The following is a 12,318-nucleotide window of genomic DNA, read 5'->3' as shown; positions in this document are numbered from 1 at the left end:
TAGTAAGCATCTCTTGAAGCTTTGAAAGACTTGATAGATGAAATTGGTTCATCTCTTGATTTTGTACAAGATATGCTATGTATTGTTTTGATAAAGATCTCGAATATTATTCATTTCAACCTTTATTACTAATATCATTCACTGAGTATCCAAGCTCACCCTCTCCTTATATATATGTAGGTGATGAGCAAGCGGGCGCTGCCACCTAAGCCTTGTTTGAAAGATGTTTTGGATTCATTTTTTGTATCATCTTGAAGATTATGTTTCTTAGCTTTGTAGCTCTTGTCCTTTGTATATGTCGGCTTGAGAAGCCTTTTGATCAAGTTGCATTTTATTTTGTATCCAAGTTGTAAAATCATGATAAGATGATGCCATTTCATTTGATCTATGCACTGCTCTCATGGACTAATTAGATTTAAATTTATTGCTTCCGCACATGTAAGCCCCATATGTATACTCTGATTGTGTGTGACTTTGTAAGTTGGCCTTTGGTAATCTCGGATTACTGGCCATCATGGCACCATTCTACTAGGGGCGGAATGGGGTCGTGACATAGATGCTACATAGGCTTAACGTCCCCTAGCACGAAAGGACCTTTCAAGAATGTCATCAAAACAAATGTAATACTTGATACAAAACTAAGGGATAATCATTCATACTTGGTCAAATACTTTTCTAAAACAAAACAAATCAAAGCTTTTATCAAAACATTATAACATAGCTTTATTAAAAATACCACTCACATTGCTCTTCGGGTGTAGGGATTAAGGCAAGGATCCCAGACCTACAAATACATGGCAAAGTCTATTGAATGCATTTCAAGAAGACAAGAAGGAATGCTCAAAGATGGCTATGCAATGCATTCTCAAAACAAGCTTTACATGAGTGTAAATGATCCGGCATTTCTTTCCATAACCAAGTCAAGACAAAGGAAACATGTGCTGGGGGTTAAATCACTACTTTTCATCAAGGGAAAACATGCTGGGAGTTAAATCACTATTTTTTCATCTAGGGAAAACATGTTGGGTAGCAACCAGGTCTTGGAATGGATGCACAGAGATGATCTAGGCCAAAATGACCTAACTGGGTGAACTCGGGAGGTCTTGGCCGAGGTTCCACACATCTTGGCGTGTGGTCTCCTAGGCTTCAGTGTGCAGCTGCCTGTCGAGGTGTTACAAGGTGCCGGTAAAGGTGTACCATGGTCAGCCTAGGTGTGCAGGGGTCGGCCTAGGTGTGCATGCAAGATAAACTAAGTGCAAGTGATCATGCAAGGTAGGCCAAGGTGAGATACGATGCTTGGCCTAGGTGTGCAAGAGTGGGTCTCAGTGACCACACTTAGGGAAAAGTGAAGTCTGGAAATCTGGGTTTCCTCCCTTTAAGAACATGAAGAACATGAACATGAAGAACATGAATGATAAAATCATAACTTTTATTCCAAAATCAGAGATTTCATGAGATGAGTTCAAAAACATGGACCTGGGTACCCATACTTGAAGATTTCATGAAAACAAACACAAAAACATGAGACTTGTTATAAACTTTTGAATCAAAACTTTTTCTTCAAGAACACATGAACATCACTTTCTCTTTCTAAAACAAACTTTAAATCAATGCATGGCTCATGAATCATGCTAGATCATGCAATGTGATCGGATCAATATAAAGAACAATAAGAGTGGATCAAGAATCTAACCTCAAAACACGAATCTAACAGTTTAATGTGTGAAGATCAAGCTTGGAAATCTGGCTCTCTCTAAAAACCTCTTCCTCTTCTGCCTAGAGCTTCTCTCTCTTCAAGGGTAGGATATGACAAAATGATATGGGTTTCTCAGCTAGTACCTGACTTAACTCTCTGCTGGGACACGTGGCAGCGTCTGGTTGAATCTCCTCAAAAAGGTGCCAGAATGAAAAGACAAGAATATGACAAAGTGTGTACAACAAGTAAGATGGGATGGGCACTCTGACAAGGCAATGATCTCGGATCAAGACATAGGCTTCGGACAAGAATGTTTCAATGATCTCGGCTAGGAAGGATAACACTTGACCTAGGTGTGCCACACCTTGGCCTAGATATGCCACACCTCGGCCTAGGTCATACCAGTCCCGGAATAAAAGGTTGCTAGGTTCAAGGATCAAGGATCTAGGACGCCTAGATGATAACATCTCGGCCTAGGTGATACACACCTCGGCCTAGGTGATATACACCTCGGCCTAGATGATGACATCTCGGCCAATATGCCTAGGTGATGGTGGAGGTCAACCATGGTGGTTCCAAGATGGTCCTAGGTGTTGGTGCTCAATGGCCTAGGTGTGAGAGGTTCAAAGGTGTGACCTAGGCTTGAGACAGAAAGATTAGATGACCTAGGCTCAACACACAAAGTAAGAAACAAAGCATGCATATAACACTTAGGCAAAACATACTAGCACAAAACAAGACAAGGACCTTTACCTAGGCAAAACGAATCAAAGACTAAGGATGCAAACTTAACAAGACAAGATCATGCAAATGCTCATGAACATGACTAAGGCAAAATGAGGGTTGTCACATACATGCTATAGTTTCAAGATAAAAATTTATGAAAGTGTAACGCATGTAATATCTTTTGTAATATAGACTCTGATGAATGAAATATAACGTTTCTATTATGTCTATGAATCTTATGAATGGTTGATTTATATAATTTTTTTAGGGCGTTACAGAAATGAAAGTTTTAACCAAACACCATTAAATGACTTTTAACACCTATAAAATTTTCTGGTAATTAGTTTTCTATTGACTTTTAAAATGATTATTTTTTTTCTACAAGAAATGTATATACTAAATGTATTTAATTTTTTTTTAGCAAAATAATTTTTGTAAACTACTGTGCTGATTTATCAGTCGATTGGAGGATTTCCTGAATTGGGCATCTCGTAGGTGAGGTTGGTGTAAGAAATGTTTTGCCCAACACTTATTCATTAATTATGGCTCACCCACTCTGCTTGTGATATGTTACCCCTGTAGAAAAGGCCAGGAAAGGTTTGAATGAATGATAAAATGATAAAATTATATGAAAAATATGTAATTTAAGTACGTGTTGGGAAAGTTGATTTATTGACTAAAAAAATAAATTCTTTTTTTTTTTTGAATTTTATCTTTAGGCGGTTAAATTCAAATAAAAGTTCCAACTAAACACCATTAAATGACCTTTAACACCTATAAATTTTTCTGGTAATTAATATTAGTTTTGTATTGACTTTTAAAATGATTATTTGTTTCTACAATGTAACGCCCCCAAATTATTATAGTAAATCCAATTCTTATAACAGAATGTTAATGGAAATATTGTGCTTTCATTCATCAGATTTGTATTACAAAAGGTGAACCCATGCAGTATTCATTCATCAATGTTCATCCTGAATCTATAGCATGTACTACCAGTTAATAATCACAAAATAAATGCCCTACGGGTTTACACCTTTCCAAGATGTTACTTGGTTACAACAAAAGAAAGAGTCTAACTCAATTACAACTTAGCCCTTGGATACACAAAATAAATAAAACAAAAGGGAGCTCTTGCTCCAAGTCTCCCCGAACTACTGTCTTGGAGGAGGCATGTCTCCAACACTTGAAAATGGTTCCCAAGAAGGGTGAGCCAAAGCCCAGTAGAAACATACTAACACAATATATAGGAAATAACAAGATATAAGCATGATGCACATTTTCATTCTCCTACAACAAAATCTTTATGACTTTCTCCAAAACCATGGTATACCGAACTTACGTTTCATTTCTTTCATTTTAGTTCAATAAATACATCAACTGCATTTAATCCACCCAACAGAGGGTACACCTCATAAGTTTCCAATAAATAAATATCATCACATAATACAATCACTTCTACCTGCCATTTTACAGAAATTTCGTCCGCGGGAATCGGCACCCATGTATACAAATGGTTTTCGGGACTCTCAACCAGGACACACAGGCCAATTTAGTTCAATGGAGTCCACCCCCTTTCTTCTCCTCAAAACATGGAGTACATCCCCTTTCTCCTCCCAAATATCATTCATAATCATACTCAATGATAATGGTTAAAGGATTAACACCTATAAAATTTTCTGGTAATTACACTACAAGAATTTTCACTTTTGGCGACTAAATTTTTAGTCACCAAAAGTCATATTTTAGTCGCCTATAGTCTTTAGCGACTAAATTTTTTGGTCGGAAAATTAGTAGCCAAAGAGTAGTCGGGAAATATAATTGCCGACTAAACCAAATTTAGTCGCCAATAGGTTTGAAAATTAATTAAATAAATACATTTTTGCCGACTAATCTTTTTGTCGCCAAAAGCCAATTATTTAGTGGCCAAAAAATTTTTAGCTACTAAATTTTTTAGTCGCTAAAAGCAAATATTAGTGTTTTGGCTACTAAAATTTTAGTCGCCAAATACTATTTCTTTTGGTTACTAAAAATTTAGTCGCCTGAACTTTAACATTTTTTGCTACTAAAAATTTAGTCGCCTAAACTACGACATTTTTGGCTACTAAATTTTTAGTCGCCAAAAGTCATATTTATTCTTCAACTTTTGTTTTTAGCTATAAAATATTTTGGTCGCCAAATGTTTGATTTTCTATTGGCTACAAAACTTTTAGTAGCCAAAGGTTTGATTTTCTTTTGGCTACAAAACATTTAGTAGCCAAATGGTTGTTTTTCTTTTGCCTACAAAAAATTTAGTAGCCAAATGGTTGATTTTCTTTTGGCTACAAAACTTTTAGTAGCCAAATATTCTCTTTTTTTTTTCCCCTTTTCAGTGGCTACAAAACGTTTAGTCGGCAAAAACATGATATTATGTTTTATTTCTAATATTATAATGTGTCCATAACTTGTCTGTATTCCATTCAACCTGTAATACGTATATAAATAAAATGTTACATAAATTATCAATCATTCCACAATCTGCATCCGTATACAAAAAATAAATTACTATAACTGTCCAAGTACATACAAACGAACTATTGTCCAAACTAAAATAATAATTCCATACAACATATACAATCATAAAAAAAGTAAAGCCCTCCATATACAAAAATTACATTTACCATACCATGTGAAATGACCATTTGGCATGGTACAAATTACCATCGTAATCTGTACCACGACAAAAGGTGATGTATGTACCAAGCCAAAAACACATCTATGTATCACGACAAAAAATCAATTTAGTGGACGGCGTCGAAAGGTGATCTATCTACCATGCCAATAATTATCTGTTCGCTGCCAATAGTTTTCTGTATCAGGAATAGTTAACTACACAAAAGCTGGAGACGACAAAAGTATTATATTACTTCTATACCATAGTACAATTTCTTCTCCATACACCAAAATATCTCTGCAAGTCCACGCAACGAAGTCATCTACAAAAAACAAAAAAAAACATTAGAATTGGACCCAAAAATGCCCAACTTCATGAATGAATTTGGGAACAAGAGACAAATAAAAATAAGTGAGAAGCAACCTTCCATGATGAATCAATTATCAGTCATTGTACAGTCTTTCTATAGTCTTTTTTTATAAGGAACATTGTTAAATGCAGAACAATCATTACTAAATCTTTCATTAGTAACATACAACTAATGTAACAATCTTCCATTTGTATGCAACATGTATCCAAATTATGTGGCTAAACCAATATCAAAGCCCAATGTGAATAGAAAATATTCTTTTTACCAACTTCCTCATTATTTGTTTGCAAAAGGCACTTGAATCATTAGATTGGATATAAAACCATCGGTGCTTATTAATGTATGTCAGTGCCATTTCAGAGAGGATATTAGAATATGTGAAAAAAACAATAACACACGTGTATACGTTCACAAAATTAGCAAGTTTAAAACATTCCGTCAGTTGTCACAAGTCCTATTTGTAATGGGAAAGCTACCCCTGAGAGTCAGATGGAGGTTCGGGGGATGTTTTGAAGTTTCGCCCCCGAAACGCCCTTTTTCGACTAAGTTTTGGGCATATTCATCTCTAAATCCCAACCTACGGGTCCGAATAACATTCCGTCAGTTGTCACAAGTCCTATTTGGCATGGGGAAGCTACCCGTGTTGGCACAACGGAGGTTCGGGGGCTGTTTTGAATTTTCGCCCTCGAAACGTCCTTTTTCGACTAAGTTTTGGGCATATTCGTCTCTAAATCCCAACCTACGGGTCCGAATAACATTCCGTTAGTTGTCACAGGTCCTATTTGGCATGGGGAAGCTGTCCGTGTCGGCCACATGGAGGCTCGGGGGCTGTTTTGAATTTTTCCCTCGAAACGTCCTTTTTCGACTAAGTTTTCTCTAGTTCTCAACCTATATGTTCGAATAACATTCCGTCAGTTGTCACAAGTCGTATTTGGCATGGAGAAACTGTTTGTTTCGGCCAGACGGAGGTTTGGGGGCTGTTTTGAATTTTTGTGTATATAATTAGTATCAGTGCTCACATATCAACATTGCCACATCATTCTAGATGGAATTTTTGTGAATATAATTAGTTGTTTAACATTTTCCATTTTTGAATGGTACATGGCATGTGCATAGTAAGGGAATAAAAGATTAACATTACATCGATATGACTTCAGTGGCAACAGTGTTGGGATGGTATGTACTTAATTTTTTTTTTGTCTGGCGATATATGTAGTTGTAAACCATGTGGTTGGTTCATTTGGGTAAGTGGAAGAATGTAATCAGAAGAGATTTAATCACAATATAAAAGATCCAAAGATTGATTGGAAAAAGCTTCAAGGGCTTTAAGAGCTTACAAGAGATTTCTGGTATCTCACTCTATCCCTTTATCTCTTTCTCTAAACTTTTCTTTCTTTTATATATTATTCTTACACTCATTTTTGTTTTCATAATTTTCCACACTGCTGGTTGTTTCCATGGCTCATTTTATCTGCCCAACTTGCATTGCACACACCCAATCCTTACCAGACAAACTAATTTTGACCACACAGGCTATTTAGTTAAACTCAGCAAAACTTCATCATTAGTTAAACTCACATACTCCAATTAATTTTTAATTTAGGAAAACATTAAACTGCAAAATTAAATCACATACTCCAATCTCTATGAATTAAGAAGAAATGATGAAGCCCTATAATAAAGTAATTTGTTATATTTGACATGATAATTTTTGTTTAATGCAAATTTCTATCTTATAGTGTGCCCTGTTTTGCTTAGACGTAGTAATAGGCTCAACTTCCAATGAAAACATAAGAGTCAAATCATCCTTGCATTTGGATCCAATAGGATCCTGTTTGATCACATTGGTTTCTGTGGTTAGACCAGTGGATTCCTATTATTTTTCATTTCAAGTGTGGTCATCAAGAAACTTCTCTGTTTTCATTAATATTTTTTTTGTTTTCATTAAGAACATTATAGTAATCATAAATCTTTTATTTGAGAAATGCTAATATTACCCCAGATAGGAAGCATTGGAATTCAATTTGACTCTGAAAAGGAAATTATTTCTGTTCGTCACATTCTGAAACATTCATATCATTAGATTAGCACTATGTTTACCCTTCTATGTGGTGACCTCTCTGAAAGTTCTCTCTCTCTCTGAAATTAAACAGCAAAATTAAACTCCAAACTTCATCATTGTTTCCATGGCTCATTAATGTTTTCCTAAATTAATTTTGCTGTTTAATGTTCTTACCAGACAAACTTCATCATTAGTTAAACTCAGAAGCCATCTCCTTTTGCTTCAACTCCAATGCCATATGCCAACCTTGCCATATTTGTTTTAACTACCCAGCACCAAAATGACGGACCCAATGCACAAAACGTTTTTGGGAAGGTTGTATTAAATTTTCGCCATAAATACCAATGTATTATACCTAACAAACCTAATGTCTCTTGTTATGGTATACCCAATGCGTAGTATTGTTTAGTGAATATGTAAATCTAAGTGTGTATAAGTGTTGGTATGAGATGAATGAATTTCTTCTTACCAAATACGACGATGCCTGTCTGAACCCTCTAACAGTGTTGATAGTCGTAAAACCACAGAGTTCAAATGATTCAGTTGTTCTTGTTGCGCCTCCCTTGTTTTTTTTCCTTCTCTGCTTCTTTCATAAACTCCTCTCTCTCCCTCGTCATCGCTTCACGATCTCTCTAGCGCTCTTCTTTCTCCTTCATCAAATTTTCTTGAAGAACGTCAATCTCATATCGCATTGCCTCCATTTGTTTGTCACGAGATTGTGCCGTACTATTAGATGGTGAATAGGGTCGTGGGCCTATCCCAAATCCACGCAAGTAATTCTTTCTCTGTCCAAGCACTTGCCATGAGAGTTCCTCATGTGTCAATGGGATCCCCGCATCCGTGGCTGTCGCTTGTAGATTGACCATCGCATCCTGTCATTACCAAAACAAGTAGACTATTCAACAACGGCACAAAGAATCACATGCAATTTTCTGCTAAGATAGGCATTAATATTACAACCGTAAGCGAGAAAAGTTTACTCCTTACATGTAGCTCACCACATTTGGGATCAATCCATTCATTTGTTTTCTTCGATTTGTGTGATTTCGAATAAAATTCCAAAAAATCCAACTTCCCATTTTCATCTGCTTGTTAGTTTTAAATAACAAAATTAATTCATCACAATAGTAACCATGACTTTCATCTTACATATGTAAGTGCTGACAAATTTGCTCCAAATGTATGTAACTCACCATGAGCGACATTGCTATTGGAAAGGAGCGAGATCCACTGGTGTGATTGTATGGCAGCAAACTCCGGTTTGCCTTACCAGCTTTAGAGCGTTTCTAAAACAAGAATTATTCAAGAATTAGTACATATCAACGCATAATACACAAATAAAACAATAGGGTCGTTTACATTTGTTTGTTACCAAATGAGATTCATCCTTCCAAGTGACATCAATCATGTGTTTCCAATCATCCAAGCAAACTCCTTTAGGCGGATGACTATATGGGTCATCAACACCCTCTTCTACAAGTTTTTCGTAGTGTTGCTTCAGGGTGTACCTCTAGTCCTTGTACAAGAGATACGCCTTCGTATCAATGATCTCTTGAGCTTGTTGATCAGTATGGAAATCCTCACCAATTTCAAACGTGTCCTACAAGCATAAGTATATGACGTATTACAGAAATGGAATGCCGCAAAACGTAATGTACATAATGGAGACATTTAGTTTAAGGTCCGAACTTACTAGCACAGCCTGTACTACAGCATCTTTGATACTCTGATCAATTTTCTTCCATGACTTCACTCCCTTAAGGGGGCACAACCACCTTATTTGCAAGCCCAACTCATTTGTGGTAGGCGTGGCATTCCCTCCAGTGAGTGCATTAAGCATGCGATTGACATATACATGTAACTTCTCCCATTTTTTTCTCGTAAACCTTTTTTGCACTCCTTTTCCGACTGTAGGACTGCGCACACGATTTGAGTTACTTTTCCCTGGTCAAGAAGGGGCAACAAGTGTAAGGCCTTCACATGCAATTAGTTCACCAATCATATAATGAACAATAATTAATACTAAATTTAACATTCATCCAAGCAAATTTTGTAAGGGAATTGAATTTTGTAAGACATGCAAGAACTTGTTCTTCTAGATGACATAAAATCTGTTGCTTCAGTCAAGTAAAGTGATCTTTAGGGGCCGAAACACACCTACAAAACTACGATGACATAAACGCCTTGCATATCCACATGTCTTCTAGATCCAAGCGGGCTTTATCCATGTCGTTGTTCTTGCCATCAATGCTTAGTAGTGTCCCAACCAGATTGTCACATATGTTCTTCTCTATGTGCATGACATCGAGGTTGTGTCGAAGCTTCAACGTTTTCCAATAGGGTAGGTCAAACATAATGCTTCTTTTTGTCCAATTGGAAGGTGGACTTTCATTATGTTGTCTTTTTCGGTTGTTTGGATGCTTGCCATACAGCCTATATGTCCCCGAATCAATTTGCTGCAGTATTTGATCTCCCGATAACTCCACAGGTTTGGACCGATGCTCGTTCTGACCATTGAAGAGCTTACATCTTCGCCAAATATGGTTCTCGGGCAAGTGCCGGCGGGCACCCATATACCCTATCTTACTTCGCAGACGCTGAGATGATGCATCTGTGTTACAATTAGGGCAAGCCAAGTAACCTTTCGTAGTCCAACAAGAGAGGGTACCATATGCGGGGAAGTCATTGATGGTCCAGATGACTGTTGCATGCATTGCAAATATTTCACCGATTGTGGCATCATATGTTTGCACACCATGCTCCCACAAATTCTTTAACTCCTCCACTAATGGTTGCAAGTAAACGTCAATGTCTCTTCTAGCAGAGGATGGACCGGGAATAAGCATTGACATCATCAGATATGGCTCTTTCATACCCTTCCACGGGGGAAGATTGTAAGGAATTAACAGTACGGACCGCATGCTGTACGATGTGCTCATATTTCTAAACGGGTTGAAACCATCCGTGGCAAGCCCTAACCTTACATGTTGGGGTTCCATAGAAAACTTAGGATGTTGCATATCAAAGTCCTTCCATGCCTGACCATCAGCTAGATGCCTTAACACTCCATCATCCACACGCTTCTCTTTGTGCCATCTCATATCTACAGCGGTTTTTTTTGACATGTACAAACGCTTCAACCTCGGTGTCAAAGGAAAGTACCTCAAAATTTTGTGAGGAATCTTTATACCATTCTGATTGTTGAACTTGTATCTAGACTCCTTACATGTAGGGCAATTCTCCTGTTTCGCATTATCCCTCCAAAACAAAATACAATCATTCTTGCATGCATGAATGGTCTCATATCCCAAACCCAATTCACGTAAGAACTTTTTTTCTTCGTAAAGGGTCCACGGAACTGTTTCGTCACACTTTGGGAGAATGTCTTTGAAAACTTGCATAACCATATCGAATGATTTGTTGCTCCATTTATTGTACACCTTAATATGAAGCATCTTAATAACGAAGGACAAAACGGAAAACTTTTCACATTCCGGGTACACTTTGCATCGAGCATCATCAAACAACCTAATGAAATTCACCAAATTGTCTCTCTCCAAGCTATTAGGTGATTCGTCGATATGATCATCCATGAGGCCACTCATGTAAATCTCTTCCAACATAGTAGGCAACTCAAACAAATTATCATCAATATCAAAAATTGTAGCTCCATATCTTTCACCATCAATGTTTGACGCACTAGGATGATCATGACACAGTGGAACATGTTCCCCGTGGTGCACCCAAGTTCTATAAGAACACACGATTCCTCTTCGAATTAAGTGCAGGCGTACAACTTGTGGACTATGTTTTGTGCCATTCAAGCAATCAACACACGAACAACGTATTTCATCGTGTGGGCCTAAATCCTTCGTAGCAAAGTCAATAAATGACGTAACACCTTGTTGGTACTCTTTACTTTTCAACCTATCTTTTATCATCATCCAACTCTTGTCCATCTTGTGAACCCTACAAGTGAAGCAAACTTTAACGTAGGAATGGACAACAAATAAACAAAAATATTCAACAACGGAATGATATGATCGTCATATTTTGACTTCTTAATTAAGACAGATGACTTTTATATATATTTAACACCTTGTTGGTACTCTTTACTTTTCAACCTATCTTTAGACGATACCCATCTATACTTCTAATATGTAAAAAACCAAAAGAAAAAAAAAAAAACTAGTGTAGTATCTATTGAATATGATGTGTTGTCAAGCCAAGTGAGTTGATGACATCCTATTAGTGTTGTGGTTCACCATATCAACAGATGTGGACATATATATTCTTCTGATATGTTAAACACTAGTAAATATTGGGACTATTGGCTTCAAATCAACTCGCTTCACCAACGAAACCTTTTTGACAATTACCACCTCCATTGTAATTTGGCTAATAAATAACAGATTTAATTCACATCTAACCATCACAATGTCAATTGTTAAAAAGTCACAATAACAAGGATAAGCTTAATTTGGCATAGCCTTAGAGATGAGGATTATGAACACAACAATTCTTATTAGTTGAGCAGCGTCTTAATCCAATCAAACATGAAAAACAAGTCCATAGACGATTCATCTTAGCAAGGCTCAATCATATACGATTTGATACAAACATTTTATTAAGTAATGATCTCTAGAGTTTTATATCTTCTCTCATTTATCAAATTAATGCAATCCATGCCCAATTTCAGAGCCTGCCACTTCTCTTTGTTGGTGTTTATTATGTATAGAAGATATTGTTTGCATACGGAGGCAAGGCGATAAAAAGTGTATGTAAGCACAATGTATGTTGATCAAAGTTAG

At 36.7% G+C, this 12,318-nt stretch overlaps 1 protein-coding gene across 1 annotated transcript; it reads right to left on the bottom strand.

Moving 5' to 3' along the window:
* Nucleotides 1-9,672: 9,672 nt before the first annotated feature.
* Nucleotides 9,673-11,466, bottom strand: LOC145805730 (uncharacterized). Its single transcript, XM_082900919.1, has one exon. The coding sequence runs from the start codon at nt 11,464-11,466 to the stop codon at nt 9,673-9,675; it is 1,794 nt and encodes a 597-aa protein (XP_082757045.1).
* Nucleotides 11,467-12,318: the final 852 nt, after the last annotated feature.

Source organism: Camellia sinensis, chromosome 13, assembly GCF_055761805.1.
Source record: "Camellia sinensis isolate YWXY chromosome 13, ASM5576180v1, whole genome shotgun sequence".
Lineage (NCBI taxonomy): Eukaryota > Viridiplantae > Streptophyta > Magnoliopsida > Ericales > Theaceae > Camellia > Camellia sinensis.
Note: the sequence above shows the minus strand (reverse complement) of the source record. Positions and strands in the feature narration are given on the sequence as shown.